This window comes from Salvelinus alpinus, chromosome 29, assembly GCF_045679555.1.
Source record: "Salvelinus alpinus chromosome 29, SLU_Salpinus.1, whole genome shotgun sequence".
NCBI classification, from domain to species: domain Eukaryota; kingdom Metazoa; phylum Chordata; class Actinopteri; order Salmoniformes; family Salmonidae; genus Salvelinus; species Salvelinus alpinus.
In genome coordinates, this window is record NC_092114.1 from 3,519,999 (window position 1) to 3,540,757 (window position 20,759).

Sequence of the window (20,759 nt, forward strand, 5' to 3'; positions counted from 1 at the left end):
AATGGTCATCTATACAGATAGAGGATAATGGTCCTCTCTTCAGATAGAGGATAATGGTTTGGGTCCTCTCTACAGATAGAGGATAATGGTTTGGGTCCTCTCTTCAGATAGAGGATAATGGTCCTCTCTTCAGATAGAGGATAGTGGTTTGGGTCCTCTCTACAGATAGAGGATAATGGTTTGGGTCCTCTCTACAGATAGAGGATAATGGTCCTCTCTACAGATAGAGGATAATGGTCCTCTATACAGATAGAGGATAATGGTCCTCTATACAGATAGAGGATAATGGTCCTCTATACTGATAGAGGATAATGGTCCTCTATACAGATAGAGGATAATGGTCCTCTATACAGATAGAAGATAATGGTCCTCTCTACATATAGAGGATAATGGTCCTCTATACAGATAGAGGATAATGGTCCTCTATACAGATAGAGGATAATGGTCCTCTCTACAGAAGATGAGAGATCTGTTACTGTTTTTTGAGAGACACAGAGACCACATTCAGCTCTAGATTGGAATCACTATTTCAAGATATTGTTACGAGTCGTATGTCAGATGATGCCAGGTAATATACAGTGTTGTGTACTGTCTGTCAGTCAGTACCAAGCAGTTCCCGATCGTGACCACTGTCTTCCCCCTACAGGCCAACTTGCCGCTGTTACAGCGGGAGCTGTTACACTGTGCCCGTCTGGCCAAGCAGAACCCAGCGCAGTACCTGGCCCAACACGAACAGCTCCTCCTGGACACCTCCTCCACCACTTCCCCCGTCGACTCCTCAGAGCTACTCCTAGACCTCAACGACAACGGCAAGAGGAGAACACCTGACAGGTGAGGTTGGGGTTGATGTCTGCTGGCTCTGGAGGAGAACACCTGACTGGTGAGGTTGGGGTTGATGTCTGCTGGCTCTGGAGGAGAACACCTGACAGGTGAGGTTGGTGTTGCTGGCTCTGGAGGAGAACACCTGACAGGTGAGGTTGGGGTTGATGCCTGCTGGCTCTGGAGGAGAACACCTGACTGGTGAGGTTGGGGTTGATGTCTGCTGGCTCTGGAGGAGAACACCTGACAGGTGAGGTTGGTGTTGCTGGCTCTGGAGGAGAACACCTGACAGGTGAGGTTGGTGTTGATGTCTGCTGGCTCTGGAGGAGAACACCTGACAGGTGAGGTTGGGGTTGATGTCTGCTGGCTCTGGAGGAGAACACCTGACAGGTGAGGTTGGTGTTGATGTCTGCTGGCTCTGGAGGAGAACACCTGACAGGTGAGGTTGGTGTTGATGTCTGCTGGCTCTGGAGGAGAACACCTGACAGGTGAGGTTGGGCTTGATGCCTTCTGGCTCTGGAGGAGAACACCTGACAGATGAGGTTGGGGTTGATGTCTGCTGGCTCTGGAGGAGAACACCTGACAGGTGAGATTGGGGTTGATGTCTGCTGGCTCTGGAGGAGAACACCTGACAGGTGAGGTTGGTGTTGATGTCTGCTGGCTCTGGAGGAGAACACCTGACAGGTGAGGTTGGGGTTGATGTCTGCTGGCTCTGGAGGAGAACACCTGACAGGTGAGGTTGGTGTTGATGTCAGTTGGCTCTGGAGGAGAACACCTGACAGGTGAGGTTGGTGTTGATGTCTGCTGGCTCTGGAGGAGAACACCTGACAGGTGAGGTTGGGCTTGATGCCTTCTGGCTCTGGAGGAGAACACCTGACAGATGAGGTTGGGGTTGATGTCTGCTGGCTCTGGAGGAGAACACCTGACAGGTGAGGTTGGGGTTGATGTCTGCTGGCTCTGGAGGAGAACACCTGACAGGTGAGGTTGGTGTTGATGTCTGCTGGCTCTGGAGGAGAACACCTGACAGGTGAGGTTGGTGTTGATGTCTGCTGGCTCTGGAGGAGAACACCTGACAGGTGAGGTTGGGGTTGATGTCTGCTGGCTCTGGAGGAGAACACCTGACAGGTGAGGTTGGTGTTGATGTCAGCTGGCTCTGGAGGAGAACACCTGACAGGTGAGGTTGGTGTTGATGTCTGCTGGCTCTGTAGGAGAACACCTGACAGGTGAGGTTGGTGTTGATGTCTGCTGGCTCTGGAGGAGAACACCTGACAGGTGAGGTTGGTGTTGATGTCTGCTGGCTCTGGAGGAGAACACCTGACAGGTGAGGTTGGGGTTGATGTCTGCTGGCTCTGGAGGAGAACACCTGACAGGTGAGGTTGGTGTTGATGTCTGCTGGCTCTGGAGGAGAACACCTGACAGGTGAGGTTGGGGTTGATGCCTGCTGGCTCTGGAGGAGAACACCTGACAGGTGAGGTTGGGGTTGATGCCTGCTGGCTCTAAGGACTCCCGTAAGGACTCGGGAGAGGTGAAGGTCGAGAGTCATGAGTCCTCCGAAACACGACCATGTCAAGCTGCACTGCTTCTTGATACACTGCCCACTTAACCCGGAAGCTAGCCGCACCAATGTGTTGAAGGAAACACCGCAAAGCTGGCGACCGAAGTCAGCGTGCATGTGCCCGGCCTGCCACAAGGAGTCGCTAGAGTGTGATGGGACGTGGACATCCTGGCAGGCCAAACCCCCCCCTAACCCGGACGACGCTGGACCAATTGTGCGCCACCTCATGGGTCTCCAGGTCGCGGCCCGCTGCGACAGAGCCTGGGATCAAACCCGGGTCTGTAGTGGCGCCTCTAGCACTGTGATGCAGTGCCTTAGACCTCTGTGCCACTCGGGAGGCCCCTACAAATGTATTAAAAATAAAAAACGGAAATATCTTATTTACATAAGCATTCAGAGCCTTTTCTAATAGACTTGAAATTGAGCTCATGTGCATCCTGTTTCCATCGAACATCCTTGAGATATTTCTACAACTAGATTGATCTACAACTTGAGTCCACCTGTCTACTGTTTTCTGATTCAGTTGAATGGGCATGATCTGAAAAGGCACACACCTGTCGATATAAGTTCAGAGAAAAACCAAGCCATGAGGTCGAAGGAATTGTCCGTAGAACTCCGAGACAGGATTGTGTCGAGACACTGATCTGGGGAAGAGTATCAAAAAATGTCTGCAGCATTGAAGGTCCCCGAGAACACTTTGGCCTCCATCGTTCTTAAATGGAAGACGTTTAGAACCACCAAGACTCTTCCTAGAGCTGGCCGCCCGGCCAAACTGAGCAATCAGCGAGAAGGGCCTTGGTCAGGGAGGTGACCAAAAACATGATGGTCAATCTGACAGAGCTCTAGAGTTCTTCTGTGGAGATGGGAGAACCTTCCAGAAGGACAACCATCTCTGCAGCACTCCACCAATCAGGCCTTTATGGTAGAGTGACCAGGCGGAAGCCACTCCTCAGCAAAAGGCACATGACAGCCCGCTTGGAGTTTGCCAAAAGTCACCTAAAAGACTCTCAGACCATGAGAAACAAGATTCTCTGGTCTGATGAAACCAAGATTGAACTTGTTGGCCTGAAAGCCAAGCGTCATGTCTGGAGGAAACTTGGCACCATCCCTACGGTGAAGCATGGTGGTGGCAGCATCATGCTGTGGGGATGTTTTCAGCAGCAGGGACTGGGAGACTAGTCAGGATCGAGGGAAAGATTAACGGAGTAAAGTACAGAGATATCCTTGATGAAAACCTTCTACATAGAGCTCAGGACCTCAGACTGTGGCGAAGGTTCACCTTCCAACAGGACAACAACCCTAAGTACACAGCCAAGACAACACAGAAGTGGCTTCGGGACAAGTCTCAATGTACTTGAGTGGCCCAGCCAGAGCCCGGACTTGAACCCAGTCGAATATCTCTGGAGAGACCTGAAAATAGCTGTGCAGTGACACTCCCCATCCAACCTGACAGAACTTTACAGGATCTGCAGAGAAGAATGGGAGAAACTCCCCAAATAGAGGTGTGCCAAGCTTGTAGCGTCATACCCAAGAAGACTGTAATCTCTGCCAAAGGTGCTTCAACAAAGTACTGATTAAAGGGTCTGAATACTTTTTATATATATATATATATATATATATACATTTGCAAACATGTCTAAAAACCTGTTTTTGCTTTGTCATTATGGGATATTGTGTGTAGATTGATGAGGGAAAAAAATACAATTTAATACATTTTAGAATAAGGCTGTAATGTAACAAATGTAGGAAAAAGTCAAGGGGTCTGAATACTTTTCGAATGCACTGTATCAATGAATTGGCGAGGGCACAAGAACAGTCTGCAGCACCCGGTCTCACCCTACTAGAATCTGAAATCAAATGTCTACTGTTTTCTGATGATCTGGTGCTTCTGTCCCCAACCAAGGAGGGCCTACAGCAGCACCTACAGTGGGGAGAACAAGTATTTGATACACTGCCGATTTTGCAGGTTTTCCTACTTACAAAGCATGTAGAGGTCTGTAATTTTTATCATAGGTACACTTCAACTGTGAGAGACGGAATCTAAAACAAAAATCCTGAAAATCACATTGTATGATTTTTAAGTAATTAATTAGCATTTTATTGCATGACATAAGTATTTGATACATCAGAAAAGCAGAACTTAATATTTAGTACAGAAACTTTTGTTTGCAATTACAGAGATCATACATTTCCTGTAGTTCTTGACCAGGTTTGCACGCACTGCAGCAGGGATTTTGGCCCACTCCTCCATACAGACCTTCTCCAGATCCTTCACGTTTCGGGGCTGTCGCTGGGCAATACGGACTTTCAGCTCCCTTCAAAAATGTTCTATTGGGTTCAGGTCTGGAGACTGGCTAGGCCACTCCAGGACCTTGAGATGCTTCTTACGGAGCCACTCCTTAGTTACCATGGCTGTGTGTTTCAGGTCGTTGTCATGCTGGAAGACCCAGCCACGACCCATCTTCAATGCTCTTACTGAGGGAAGGAGGTTGTTGGCCAAGATCTCACGATACATGGCCCCATCCATCCTCCCCTCAATACGGTGCAGTCGTCCTGTCCCCTTTGCAGAAAAGCATCCCCAAAGAATGATGTTTCCACCTCCGTGCTTCACGGTTGGGATGGTGTTCTTGGGGTTGTACTCATCCTTCTTCTTCCTCCAAACACGGCGAGTGGAGTTTAGACCAAAAAGCTCTATTTTTGTCTCATCAGACCACATGACCTTCTCCCATTCCTCCTCTGGATCATCCAGATGGTCATTGGCAAACTTCAGACGGGCCTGGACATGCGCTGGCTTGAGCAGGGGGACCTTATGTGCGCTGCAGGATTTTAATCCATGACGGCGTAGTGTGTTACTAATGGTTTTCTTTGAGACTGTGGTCCCAGCTCTCTTCAGGTCATTGACCAGGTCCTGCCATGTAGTTCTGGGCTGATCCCTCACCTTCCTCATGATCATTGATGCCACACGAGGTGAGATCTTGCATGGAGCCCCAGACCGAGGGTGATTGACCGTCATCTTGAACTTCTTCCATTTTCTAATAATTGCGCCAACAGTTGTTGCCTTCTCACCAAGCTGCTTGCCTATTGTCCTGTAGCCCATCCCAGCCTTGTGCAGGTCTACAATTTTACCCCTGATGTCCTTACACAGCTCTCTGGTCTTGGCCATTGTGGAGAGGTTGGAGTCTGTTTGATTGAGTGTGTGGACAGGTGTCTTTTATACAGGTAACAAGTTCAAACAGGTGCAGTTAATACAGGTAATGAGTGGAGAACAGGAGGGCGTCTTAAAGAAAAACTAACAGGTCTGTGAGAGCCGGAATTCTTACTGGTTGGTAGGTGATCAAATACTTATGTCATGCAATAAAATGCTAATTAATTACTTAAAAATCATACAATGTGATAATCAGGATTTTTGTTTTAGATTCCGTCTCTCACAGTTTAAGTGTACCTATGATAAAAATTACAGACCTCTACATGCTTTGTAAGTAGGAAAACCTGCAAAATCGGCAGTGTATCAAATACTTGTTCTCCCCACTGTAGATCTTCTGCACAGATTCTGCCAGACCTGGGCCCTTACAGTAAATCTCAGTAAGGCAAAAATAATGGTGTTCCAAAAAAGGTCCAGCTGCCAGGACCACAAATACAAATTCCATCTAGACACCGTTACCCTAGAGCACACAAAAAACTATACATACCTCGGCCTAAACATCAGCGACACAATTAACTTCCACAAAGCTGTGAACGATCTGAGAGACAAGGCATGAAGGGCCTTCTATGCCATCAAAAGGAGCATAGCATTTGACATCTCAATTTCGATCATAAATCAAATTGGTCACATACAAATGGTTAGCAGATGTTATTGCGAGTGTAGCAAAATACTTGTGTGCAGCGATTCCCCTTTATGGTCTGGGGTCGCGGCATCGCTCATCAACCAAGAATTCACAAAATGGGACAAACACTCTGGATGCATAATTCTGGAAAAACATCCTCTGTTTATAACGTAAAACACAGAATACTGCATGCATAGCAGAATTAGGATGATTCACGCTAATTATCAAAATCCAGAAAAGAGCAATTCAATTCTATAACCACCTAAAAATAAGTGATTCCCAAACCTAAAAAAGTGCTCACCTACAGAGAGATGAACTTGGAGAAGAGTCCCCTATGCAAGTTGGTCTTGGGGCTCTGTTCACCAACACAATTAGACCCAACCAAATCATGACTAAACAAAAAGATAATTACTTGACACATTGGAGAGAACCAACAGAGCAAAACAGACCAAACTGGAATGCTATTTGGCCCTAAACAGAGAGTACACAGTGGCAGAATACCTGACCACTGCGACTGACCCAACATGAAGGAAAGCTTTGACTATGTACAGACCCAGTGAGCATAGCCTTGCTATTGAGAAAGGCAGGCGAAGGCAGACCTGGCTCTCAAGAGAAGACAGGCTATGTGCACACTGCCCACAAAATGAGGTGGAAACTGAGCTGCACTTCCTAACCTTCTGCCAAATGTATGACCATATTAGAGAGACAGCGAGACAGAGAGAGGAGACAGAGATAGACAGAGAGAGCAGAGACAAAGAAAGAGAGAGCCAGAGGAGATGATTGTGGACTACAGGAAAAGGAGGACCGAGCACGCCCCATTCTCATCGTTCCAAGCACACCATGTCAGTCGTGAAGCGAGCACGACAAAACCTAGTCCCCTTCAGGAGACTGAAAAGATTTGGCATCGGTCCTCAGATCCTCAAAAGGTTCTACAGCTGCACCATCGAGAGCATCCTGACTGGTTGCATCACTGCCTGGTATGGCAACTTCTCGGCCTCCGACTGCAAGGCACTACAAAGGGTAGTGCGTACGGCCCAGTACATCACTGGGGCAAAGCTTCCTGCCATCCAGGACCTCTATACCAGGTGGTGTCAGAGGAAGGCCCTAAAAATTGTCAAAGACTACAGCCACCCTAGTCATAGACTGTTCTCTCTGCTACCGCACGGCAAGCGGTACCGGAGCGCCAAGTCTAGGTCCAAGAGGATTCTAAACAGCTTCTACCCCCAATCCATAAGACTCCTGAACATCTAGTCAAATGGCTACCCAGACTATTTGCATAGCCACTTTAATAACTCTACCCACATGTATATATTACCTCAATTACCTCGACTAACCGGTGCCCCCGCACATTGACTCTGTACCGGTAGCCCCCTGTATATAGCCTCCACACTGACTCTGTACCGGTACACCCTGTATATAGCCTCCACATTGACTCTGTACCGGTACCCCCTGTATATAGCCTCCACATTGACTCTGTACCGGTACCCCCTGTATATAGCCTCCACACTGACTCTGTACCGATACCCCCTGTATATAGTCTCCACATTGACTCTGTACCGGTACCCCCTGTATATAGTCTCCACACTGACTCTGTACCGGTACCCCCTGTATATAGCCTCCACATTGACTCTGTACCGGTACCCCCTGTATATAGCCTCCACATTGACTCTGTACCGGTACCCCCTGTATATAGCCTCCACATTGACTCTGTACCGGTACCCCCTGTATATAGCCTCCACATTGACTCTGTACCAGTACCCCCCTGTATATAGCCTCCACATTGACTCTGTACCGTAATACCCTGTATATAGCCTCCATATTGACTCTGTACCGTAATACCCTGTATATAGCCTCCACACTGACTCTGTACCGGTACCCCCTGTATATAGCCTCCACATTGACTCTGTACCGGTACCCCCTGTATATAGCCTCCACACTGACTCTGTACCGATACCCCCTGTATATAGTCTCCACATTGACTCTGTACCGGTACCCCCTGTATATAGTCTCCACACTGACTCTGTACCGGTACCCCCTGTATATAGCCTCCACATTGACTCTGTACCGGTACCCCCTGTATATAGCCTCCACATTGACTCTGTACCGGTACCCCCTGTATATAGCCTCCACATTGACTCTGTACCGGTACCCCCTGTATATAGCCTCCACATTGACTCTGTACCAGTACCCCCCTGTATATAGCCTCCACATTGACTCTGTACCGTAATACCCTGTATATAGCCTCCATATTGACTCTGTACCGTAATACCCTGTATATAGCCTCCACACTGACTCTGTACCGGTACCCCCTGTATATAGCCTCCACACTGACTCTGTACCGGTACCCCCTGTATATAGCCAGGTAATTGTTATTTTAGTGCAGCTCTTTAATTATTTGTTACTTTTATTTCTTATTTTCTTAAGCATTTCACTGTAAGGTCTACACCTATTGTATTCGGCGCATTTGACAAATTAAATTTGATTTGCTTTGAGAGACAGAGGGAGGGCAGAGCCAGGACCCTGAAACCAGTTAAAGCCTCCAGACCAGCAGTCTGTTTCAAATAGAGAGTAGAAGATAACAGAACAGAGTATACCAGCCGTATGTCAGTGTGCTGCGGCAGGCAGGGTGTGTGCTGTTTGAATTGAAAGGACAAATCCCTTTGGAGGATTAGCCCATACCTACTTTAACACAGAGAAGAAGAGAAAAGAAACTCAGAATCTGATATGGAGAATTCCCACCTCAGGTCCCAATGGTGAAAAGCCTGGATGAGATGTATATATTTTGTAATACTTGCATTGTGCTGCCTGCTGTGTAATGCATGGAGAGTTAGTGTACGTTCCAAATGGAACCCTATTTCCTATGTAGTGCACTACTTTTGATCAGGGCCCAATGACAGGAATCCTAATGGCCCTGGTCAAAAGTAGTGCACTACATAGGGAACAGGATTCCATTTGGGACGCAGGCAGAAATAGCCTGGGGAGTACAGGAAAGATGGGGGATTATAACACATACAGATGAGCGTCCTGCACTAGAACAGCTGGCCAAGCCCTTCTCAGTCTGTCCTCCTGCACCAATACGGCTGGCCAAGCCCTTCTCAGTCTGTCCTCCTGCACCAATACAGCTGGCCAAGCCCTTCTCAGTCTGTCCTCCTGCACCAATATGGCTGGCCAAGCCCTTCTCAGTCTGTCCTCCTGCACCAATACAGCTGGCCAAGCCCTTCTCAGTCTGTCCTCCTGCACCAATATGGCTGGCCAAGCCCTTCTCAGTCTGTCCTCCTGCACCAATACGGCTGGCCAAGCCCTTCTCAGTCTGTCCTCCTGCACCAATACAGCTGGCCAAGCCATTCTCAGTCTGTCCTCCTGCACCAATACAGCTGGCCAAGCCCTTCTCAGTCTGTCCTCCTGCACCAATATGGCTGGCCAAGCCCTTCTCAGTCTGTCCTCCTGCACCAATACAGCTGGCTAAGCCCTTCTCAGTCTGTCCTCCTGCACCAATATGGCTGGCCAAGCCCTTCTCAGTCTGTCCTCCTGCACTAGAACAGCTGGCCAAGCCCTTCTCAGTCTGTCCTCCTGCACCAATACAGCTGGCTAAGCCCTTCTCAGTGTGTCCTCCTGCACCAATACAGCTGGCCAAGCCCTTCTCAGTCTGTCCTCCTGCACCAATACAGCTGACTAAGCCCTTCTCAGTCTGTCCTCCTGCACCAATACAGCTGGCTAAGCCCTTCTCAGTCTGTCCTCCTGCACCAATACAGCTGGCTAAGCCCTTCTCAGTCTGTCCTCCTGCACCAATGAGGCTGGCCAAGCCCTTCTCAGTCTGTCCTCCTGCACCAATATGGCTGGCCAAGCCCTTCTCAGTCTGTCCTCCTGCACCAATACAGCTGGCTAAGCCCTTCTCAGTCTGTCCTCCTGCACCAATACAGCTGGCTAAGCCCTTCTCAGTGTGTCCCGCTGCACCAATATGGCTGGCCAAGCCCTTCTCAGTCTGTCCTCCTGCACTAGAACAGCTGGCCAAGCCCTTCTCAGTCTGTCCTCCTGCACCAATACAGCTGGCCAAGCCATTCTCAGTCTGTCCTCCTGCACCAATACAGCTGGCTAAGCCCTTCTCAGTGTGTCCTCCTGCACCAATACAGCTGGCCAAGCCCTTCTCAGTCTGTCCTCCTGCACCAATACAGCTGACTAAGCCCTTCTCAGTCTGTCCTCCTGCACCAATACAGCTGGCTAAGCCCTTCTCAGTCTGTCCTCCTGCACCAATACAGCTGGCTAAGCCCTTCTCAGTCTGTCCTCCTGCACCAATGAGGCTGGCCAAGCCCTTCTCAGTCTGTCCTCCTGCACCAATATGGCTGGCCAAGCCCTTCTCAGTCTGTCCTCCTGCACCAATACAGCTGGCTAAGCCCTTCTCAGTGTGTCCTCCTGCACCAATATGGCTGGCTAAGCCCTTCTCAGTGTGTCCTCCTGCACCAATATGGCTGGCCAAGCCCTTCTCAGTCCGTCCTCCTTACCAACAGCTCCCCGGTACCCAGTGTGGCAGTCCCCCCCCCCCCCCCCCTTCTAAAGCCTCTGCGTGTGAATGTCTTTCAGAGGGGTTGGGTTAAAAAGGGGAATTCAAATTTCCATTGGACCTTGTGTGCAGTTGACCAATAAAGTGATCTTAATTTGAGTTATCATAAAATATCACGCTATCTTGCCTCAAGGATATTTCTTGACCACTACAACACAGCAGCTCCATCACTATAAAAACAAGGTGCAGTGTGCTGGAAAAACAAGGACCGTAGTAACTTTACTACATAGCAGTAGGTAGAGGAGAGGAGAGGAGAGGAGAGGAGAGGAGAGGAGAGGAGAGGAGAGGAGAGGAGAGGAGAGGAGAGGAGAGGAGGGGAGAGAAGAGAGATGTAAGGAGGGATGAGCATTGTGCGAGAAAAGGTGTGTGTGTGCGTGTGTGTGTGCATTGGTGTGCGTGTGCGTTGGTGTGTGTGTGCATGTGCGTTGGTGTGTGTGTGTGTGTGTGTGTGTGTGTGTGCATGTGCGTTGGTGTGTGTGTGTGTGTGTGTGTGTGTGTGTGTGTGTGTGTGTGTGTGTGTGTGTGTGTGTGTGTGTGTGTGTGTGTGTGTGTGCAGAGCATATGGACTGAGATGGATGAGCATTAGGAGGCCATGAAAAACCCTCATTAAGAGGTTCAATCTGTTTCTGTTATAACAGGATGGGTACGGGATGCTAACACCATGATAACGGGGAGATAGTGGTAGAGAGGGGGAGCGAGGGATGACACTGGGAAGGGGAGGGGAGGGGAGGGGAAAGAGGAGGAGAGGAGAGGAGAGGAGAGGAGAGGAGAGGAGAGGAGAGGAGAGGAGAGGAGAGGAGAGGAGAAGAGAGTGTGGGACCCTTTCTTCTGAAGCTGTGTTTCTCACTATGTCCTCTTTCCCTCCTCCTCCAGAACCAACAGGACTCTGGCCAAAAGAAGTGCACTATGTAGGGAATAGGTTAATAATAATGTTCCCTCTCCCTCTCCTCCTCCTCTTCTCTGTCCCCTCTCCTCCTCCTCCTCTCTGTTCCCTCCCCCTCTCCTCCTCTCTGTCCCCTCTCCTCCTCCTCCCCCTCTCCTCCTCCTCCTCTCTGTCCCCTCTCCTCCTCCTCCTCCTCCTCCTCCTCTCTGTCCCCTCTCCTCCTCCTCCCCCTCTCCTCCTCCTCCTCCTCCTCCTCCTCTCTGTCCCCTCTCCTCTTCCTCCCCCTCTCCTCCTCCTCCTCTCTGTCCCCTCTCCTCCCCTTCTCCTCCTCCTCCTCTCTGTCCCCTCTCCTCCTCCTCCTCCTCCTCTCCTCCCCCTCTCCTCCTCCTCCTCTCTGTCCCCTCTCCTTCTCCTCCTCCTCTCCTCCCCTTCTCCTCCTCCTCTTCTCTGTCCCCTCTCCTCCTCCAGAACCAAAGAGAACGGCTTCGACAGGGATGGCCCCCTACACCTGGAGACCTCCAGTAAGAGACCCTGTACGATCAGCCCGGCAGGCCAAAGGTTCAGCCCCTCCAACGGTCCCCTCCCCTACCAATCTAACGGCCTGGCCCATGGACACCCCACGCCGCCCCCTCCCCCGCCCCCACAGCACTACCGGCTGGACGACATCACACACCATTACAGAGACTCACCACACTACCGCCACCCCAACCACAACCACCGTGAGCTCAGGGAGAGACCACGGCCACTGGGTAAGGACAGGAGGAGAAGAGAGGAGAGGGGTGGGGGAAGGAAGGAAGAAAGAAAGAAAGAAAGAAAGAAAGAAAGAAAGAAAGAAAGAAAGAAAGAAAGAAAGAAAGAAAGAAAGAAAGAAAGAGGAGGAGAGGGAAGTTTGAGGAGCACAGGGGAGGGAAGGGACAGAGGGAGGAATGGAGGGAACAGTGGAGAGAGGATGGAGGGAACAGTGGAGAGAGGATGGAGGGAACAGTGGAGAGAGGATGGAGGGACCAGTGGAGAGAGGATGGAGGGAACAGTGGAGAGAGGATGGAGGGAACAGTGGAGAGAGGACGGAGGGGAGAGTGGAGAGGGGATGGAGGGAAGAGTGGAGAGAGGATGGAGGGAAGAGTGGAGAGAGGATGGAGGGAAGAGTGGAGAGAGGATGGAGGGAACAGTGGAGAGAGGATGGAGGGACCAGTGGAGAGAGGATGGAGGGAACAGTGGAGAGGGGATGGAGGGAACAGTGGAGGGAGGAAGGAGGGAACAGTGGAGAGAGGATGGAGGGAACAGTGGAGAGAGGATGGATGGACCAGTGGAGAGAGGATGGAGGGAACAGTGGAGAGAGGATGGAGGGAACAGTGGAGAGAGGACGGAGGGGAGAGTGGAGAGGGGATGGAGGGAACAGTGGAGAGAGGATGGAGGGAACAGTGGAGAGAGGATGAAGGGACCAGTGGAGAGAGGATGGAGGGAACAGTGGAGAGAGGATGGAGGGAACAGTGGAGAGAGGATGGAGGGAACAGTGGAGAGAGGATGGAGGGAACAGTGGAGAGAGGATGAAGGGAAGACTGGACACTCGTATCTTGTTCCACAGACTTTAACTTTGTGTCAAGTTCGTCGTATGAATCGGACCAAGGCGCAGCGTAGTATGCGTACCTTCTTTAATATAAGAAGAATGAACACTGAACAAACTAACCAAAATAACAAAACGACACGTGAAGCTATACAAAACGAGTGCTGACAGGCAACTACATATAGACAAGAACCCATGAACACCAAAGGGAAAATGGCAACCTAAATAGGATCCCCAATCAGAGACAACGATAAACAGCTGCCTCTGATTGGGAACCATATCAGGCCACCATAGACATACAAATCACCTAGACAATACAAATAACCCTAGACAATACAAAAACTAACGTACCCACCCTAGTCACACCCTGACCTCACCAAAATATAAAGAAAACAGAGATATCTCAGGTCAGGACTTGACACTTTGTCTCTCTCTCTCTCTCCTGATTGAAGGGATGCACGGGGCTCGTCAGGAAGAGGTGATCGACCACCGGTTGACAGACAGAGAATGGGGGGAGGAATGGAAGCACCTTGACCATGTAAGAAAAGTAATAAATGTTTTATTACTATACCAACTGTACCTGTACCTGTGCCTGTACCTGTACCTGTACCTGTGCCTGTACCTCTACCTGTACCTGTGCCTGTGCCTGTACCTGTGCCTGTGCCTGTGCCTGTGCCTGTACCTGTGCCTGTAACTGTACCTGTAGCTGTAGCTGTGCCTGTGCCTGTGCCTGTACCTGTACCTGTACCTGTAACTGTGCCTGTAACTGTAACTGTACATGTAGCTGTGCCTGTACCTGTGCCTGTACCTGTACCTGTAACTGTACCTGTACCTGTAGCTGTGCCTGTACCTGTGCCTGTACCTGTAACTGTGCCTGTACCTGTACCTGTACCTGTACCTGTACCTGTACCTGTAACTGTGCCTGTACCTGTACCTGTACCTGTAGCTGTAGCTGTGCCTGTACCTGTACCTGTACCTGTGCCTGTGCCTGTGCCTGTGCCTGTACCTGTACCTGTAACTGTAACTGTGCCTGTACCTGTACCTGTACCTGTAACTGTACCTGTAACTGTACCTGTGCCTGTACCTGTACCTGTGTCCTGTACCTGTATCTGTGTGGCTTATAGAGTATCTGTTTTACTGAAAACAAAACCAATTATTTGTTTTTATGTATTTGTAGATGTAGATGGGTTTGTAGATGTGTTTGTAGATGTGTTTGTAGATGTAGATGGGTTTGTAGATGTGTTTGTATTTGTATTTGTAGATGTAGATGTGCTTGTAGATGTGTTTGTATTTGTATTTGTAGATGTAGATGTATTTGTAGATGTGTTTGTAGATGTGCTTGTAGATGTGTTTGTATTTGTAGATGTGTTTGTAGATGTAGATGTGCTTGTAGATGTGTTTGTATTTGTATTTGTAGATGTGTTTGTAGATATATTTGCATGTGTGAGTTAAGGAATAACCACTGCACTAAGTGTGTTAGGAAGACAATTCATTACTGCAGCAGATAAAACCCCAGAACTACATACCCCAGGATCAGGCAGGAGGCGGGACTAACTACAGGTCACAGTGCAGGGTGAGAACTACATACCCCAGCATCAGGCAGGAGGCTGGACTATCTACAAGTCACAGTGCAGGGTGAGAACTAAATACCCCAGCATCAGGCAGGAGGCTGGACTATCTACAGGTCACAGTGCAGGGTGAGAACTACATACCCCAGCATCAGGCAGGAGGCTGGACTATCTACAGGTCACAGTGCAGGGTGAGAACTACATACCCCAGCATCAGGCAGGAGGCTGGACTAACTACAGGTCACAGTGCAGGGTGAGAACTACATACCCCAGCATCAGTCAGGAGGCTGGACTATCTACAGGTCACAGTGCAGGGTGAGAACTACATACCCCAGCATCAGGCAGGAGGCTGGACTATCTACAGGTCACAGTGCAGGGTGAGAACTACATACCCCAGCATCAGGCAGGAGGCTGGACTATCTACAGGTCACAGTGCAGGGTGAGAACTACATACCCCAGCATCAGTCAGGAGGCTGGACTATCTACAGGTCACAGTGCAGGGTGAGAACTATATACCCCAGCATCAGACAGGAGGCTGGACTATCTACAGGTCACAGTGCAGGGTGAGAACTACATACCCCAGCATCAGGCAGGAGGCTGGACTATCTACAGGTCACAGTGCAGGGTGAGAACTACATACCCCAGCATCAGGCAGGAGGCTGGACTATCTACAGGTCACAGTGCAGGGTGAGAACTACATACCCCAGCATCAGGCAGGAGGCTGGACTATCTACAGGTCACAGTGCAGGGTGAGAACTAAATACCCCAGCATCAGGCAGGAGGCTGGACTATCTACAGGTCACAGTGCAGGGTGAGAACTACATACCCCAGCATCAGGCAGGAGGCTGGACTATCTACAGGTCACAGTGCAGGGTGAGCACTACATACCCCAGCATCAGTCAGGAGGCTGGACTATCTACAGGTCACAGTGCAGGGTGAGAACTACATACCCCAGCATCAGTCAGGAGGCTGGACTATCTACAGGTCACAGTGCAGGGTGAGAACTACATACCCCAGCATCAGACAGGAGGCTGGACTATCTACAGGTCACAGTGCAGGGTGAGAACTACATACCCCAGCATCAGGCAGGAGGCTGGACTATCTACAGGTCACAGTGCAGGGTGAGAACTACATACCCCAGCATCAGTCAGGAGGCTGGACTAACTACAGGTCACAGTGCAGGGTGAGAACTACATACCCCAGCATCAGGCAGGAGGCTGGACTATCTACAGGTCACAGTGCAGGGTGAGAACTACATACCCCAGCATCAGGCAGGAGGCTGGACTATCTACAGGTCACAGTGCAGGGTGAGAACTACATACCCCAGCATCAGTCAGGAGGCTGGACTATCTACAGGTCACAGTGCAGGGTGAGAACTACATACCCCAGCATCAGGCAGGAGGCTGGACTATCTACAGGTCACAGTGCAGGGTGAGAACTACATACCCCAGCATCAGGCAGGAGGCTGGACTATCTACAGGTCACAGTGCAGGGTGAGAACTACATACCCCAGCATCAGGCAGGAGGCGGGACTAACTACAGGTCACAGTGCAGGGTGAGAACTACATACCCCAGCATCAGGCAGGAGGCTGGACTATCTACAGGTCACAGTGCAGGGTGAGAACTACATACCCCAGCATCAGGCAGGAGGCTGAGGTTATAAATACAGAACATATTGTCTGTGGTGCTGGTTAAAAATACAGAACATATTGTCTGTGGTGCTGGTTATGAATACAGAACATGTTGTCTCTGGTGTCTATGGTGCTGGATATAGATTCTGAACACATTGTCTCTGGTGTCTGTGGTGCTGGTTGTAAATATAGAACACATTGTCTCTGGTGTCTGTGGTGCTGGTTGTAAATATATAACACATTGTCTCTGGTGTCTGTGGTGCTGGTTGTAAATATAGAACACATTGTCTCTGGTGTCTGTGGTGCTGGTTGTAAATATAGAACACATTGTCTCTGGTGTCTGTGGTGCTGGTTGTAAATATAGAACACATTGTCTCTGGTGTCTGTGGTGCTGGTTGTAAATATAGAACACATTGTCTCTGGTGTCTGTGGTGCTGGTTGTAAATATAGAACACATTGTCTCTGGTGTCTGTGGTGCTGGTTGTAAATATATAACACATTGTCTCTGGTGTCTGTGGTGCTGGTTGTAAATATAGAACACATTGTCTCTGGTGTCTGTGGTGCTGGTTGTAAATATAGAACACATTGTCTCTGGTGTCTGTGGTGCTGGTTTTAAATATATAACACATTGTCTCTGGTGTCTGTGGTGCTGGTTGTAAATATATAACACATTGTCTCTGGTGATCAAAAAGAAAGGAGGACCAAGGCACTCTTCATATAATTAATTAAAATGCCTTTATTAGTATGGCATGTTCAATAGAAACAAAGTTGTTTAAAAACCGACGCGTTTCGGCTGCATGGCCTTCGTCAGGGAGTACAGAAAAAGGAGAATACAATGTCCTCTTTTGAAAGGCTTTTCCCAATTAGCCATAATTAGAAGAGGGAGTGGTTACCAAATTGGACACACCTAGTAAGCAATAATATACACATGAAAAGGTGAAATACTGTAGCTATGCTATCATGAGCATACAACTCCAAGCTAGAAGCATCAGAACACCCAGAGAGGCAGTTCCAACCCTAACCATGACTGGGAGAAGTGTCCAGAACAAGAAAGCAATATATTCCACAGTACTCCAGACCACAGCAAAACATGAACAACAGTCCAAACATAGCTAGAGGGCAATTGAGCAAAATGTCCACTAGATGACAGCAAATGGACCCATCACGACCCTACAGGAAGGGTGAGAAATCCATATCTTCATTTAAACCAGGGTACTTAGTGGCCTGTAGTTTGTAAATCCAAAAACCTTCCCTTTGGTTTAACTGTTTAAGACGGTCCCCTTTTCTAATAGAGGCCGGAACATGATCAATACCCATAGCTTGTAGGGAGGCAGGGTTACCATGGTGTAAGGACTTGTAGTGCCTTGCCATGGCACTACAACCACTCCCTCTTCTAATTAGGGCTAATTGGAAAAGCCTTTCAAAAGAGGACATTGTATTCTCCCTTTTCTGTACTCCCTGACGAAGGCCATGCAGCCGAAACGCGTCGGTTTTTAAACAACTTTGTTTCTATTGAACATGCCATACTAATAAAGGCATTTTAATTCATTATATGAAGAGTGCCTTGGTCCTCCTTTCTTTTTGATGACCAATTTACACCTTTTACCAAAGAGCACCTTCTATCTACCAAAATATACTATAGTGTACCTTAGTAGCGCTTCCCTTCCTCCTCTTTCTACATTGTCTCTGGTGTCTGTGGTGCTGGTTGTAAATATAGAACACATTGTCTCTGGTGTCTGTGGTGCTGGTTTTAAATATAGAACACATTGTCTCTGGTGTCTGTGGTGCTGGTTGTAAATATAGAACACATTGTCTCTGGTGTCTGTGGTGCTGGTTGTAAATATAGAACACATTGTCTCTGGTGTCTGTGGTGCTGGTTTTAAATATAGAACACATTGTCTCTGGTGTCTGTGGTGCTGGTTGTAAATATAGAACACATTGTCTCTGGTGTCTGTGGTGCTGGTTGTAAATATAGAACACATTGTCTCTGGTGTCTGTGGTGCTGGTTGTAAATATAGAACACATTGTCTCTGGTGTCTGTGGTGCTGGTTGTAAATATAGAACACATTGTCTCTGGTGTCTGTGGTGCTGGTTGTAAATATAGAACACATTGTCTCTGGTGTCTGTGGTGCTGGTTTTAAATATAGAACACATTGTCTCTGGTGTCTGTGGTGCTGGTTGTAAATATAGAACACATTGTCTCTGGTGTCTGTGGTGCTGGTTTTAAATATAGAACACATTGTCTCTGGTGTCTGTGGTGCTGGTTGTAAATATAGAACACATTGTCTCTGGTGTCTGTGGTGCTGGTTGTAAATATAGAACACATTGTCTCTGGTGTCTGTGGTGCTGGTTGTAAATATAGAACACATTGTCTCTGGTGTCTGTGGTGCTGGTTGTAAATATAGAACACATTGTCTCTGGTGTCTGTGGTGCTGGTTGTAAATATAGAACACATTGTCTCTGGTGTCTGTGGTGCTGGTTGTAAATATAGAACACATTGTCTCTGGTGTCTGTGGTGCTGGTTGTAAATATAGAACACATTGTCTCTGGTGTCTGTGGTGCTGGTTGTAATATAGAACACATTGTCTCTGGTGTCTGTGGTGCTGGTTGTAAATATAGAACACATTGTCTCTGGTGTCTGTGGTGCTGGTTGTAAATATAGAACACATTGTCTCTGGTGTCTGTGGTGCTGGTTGTAAATATAGAACACATTGTCTCTGGTGTCTGTGGTGCTGGTTGTAAATATATAACACATTGTCTCTGGTGTCTGTGGTGCTGGATATAGATTCAGAACACATTGTCTCTGGTGTCTATGGTGCTGGTTGTAAATATATAACACATTGTCTCTGGTGTCTGTGGTGCTGGTTGTAAATATAGAACACATTGTCTCTGGTGTCTATGGTGCTTCACTCAGCGCCTTCCCCCTCCTCAGCTGCTGAACTGCATCATGGACATGGTGGAGAAGACGAGGCGTTCTCTCACCGTGCTGCGGCGCTGCCAGGAGGCCGACAGGGAGGAGCTAAACTACTGGATCAGACGATACAGCGACGCGGAGGACCTGAAGAAAGGACCCGGCAGGACCCAGAGCAGACAGCAGAGTCCTACTGGACAGGACACCTTCACTACAGGTAGAACTATCTACATTATAGAATAGTACCAGTTATCAGAATGGACCCAGCAGGACCCAGAGCAGACAGTCCTACTGGACAGGACACCTACACTACAGGTAGAACTATCTACATTATAGAATAGTACCAGTTATCAGAATGGAGCCGGCAGGACCCAGAGCAGACAGTCCTACTGGACAGGACACCTACACTACAGGTAGAACTATCTACATTATGGAATAGTACCAGTTATCAGAATGGACCCAGCAGGACCCAGAGCAGACAGCAGAGTCCTACAGGACAGGACACCTACACTACAGGTAGAACTATCTACATTATAGAATAGTACCAGTTATCAGAATGGAGCCGGCAGGACCCAGAGCAGACAGTCCTACTGGACAGGACACCTACACTACAGGTAGAACTATCTACATTATGGAATAGTACCAGTTATCAGAATGGAGCCGGCAGGACCCAGAGCAGACAGTCCTACAGGACAGGACACCTACACTACAGGTAGAACTATCTACATTATGGAATAGTACCAGTTATCAGAATGGACCCAGCAGGACCCAGAGCAGACAGCAGAGTCCTACAGGACAGGACACCTACACTACAGGTAGAACTATCTACATTATAGAATAGTACCAGTTATCAGAATGGACCCAGCAGGACCCAGAGCAGACAGTCCTACAGGACAGGACACCTACACTACAGGTAGAACTATCTACATTATAGAATAGTACCAGTTATCAGAATGGACCCAGCAGGACCCAGAGCAGACAGCAGAGTCCTACAGGACAGGACACCTACACTACAGGTAGAACTATCTACATTATAGAATAGTACCAGTTATCAGAATGGAGCCGGCAGGACCCAGAGCAGACAGTCCTACTGGACAGGACACCTACACTACAGGTAGAACCTACTTTATAGAATAGTACCAGTTATCAGAATGGACCCAGCAGGACCCAGAGCAGACAGCAGAGTCCTACTGGACAGGACACCTACACTACAGGTAGAACTATCTACATTATGGAATAGTACCAGTTATCAGAATGGACCCAGCAGGACCCAGAGCAGACAGCAGAGTCCTACTGGACAGGACACCTACACTACAGGTAGAACTATCTACATTATGGAATAGTACCAGTTATCAGAATGGAGCCGGACCCAGAGCAGACAGTCCTACAGGACAGGACAACCTCAATAACCCTCCTCCATTACCTGTTACTGCTGTGTGTTTTGTC

At 48.7% G+C, this 20,759-nt stretch overlaps 1 protein-coding gene across 1 annotated transcript in view; it reads left to right on the forward strand.

Moving 5' to 3' along the window:
• Nucleotides 1–20,759, forward strand: part of LOC139559348 (protein CBFA2T1-like) — a 197,940-nt gene that overhangs the window by 155,452 nt on the left and 21,729 nt on the right. Inside the window, exons 5-8 of the mRNA XM_071375276.1 lie at nucleotides 647–831; nucleotides 12,108–12,388; nucleotides 13,656–13,741; nucleotides 19,335–19,530. Coding sequence (XP_071231377.1) covers nucleotides 647–831; nucleotides 12,108–12,388; nucleotides 13,656–13,741; nucleotides 19,335–19,530 — 748 coding nt within the window. The remainder of the gene's footprint in view (nucleotides 1–646; nucleotides 832–12,107; nucleotides 12,389–13,655; nucleotides 13,742–19,334; nucleotides 19,531–20,759) is intronic.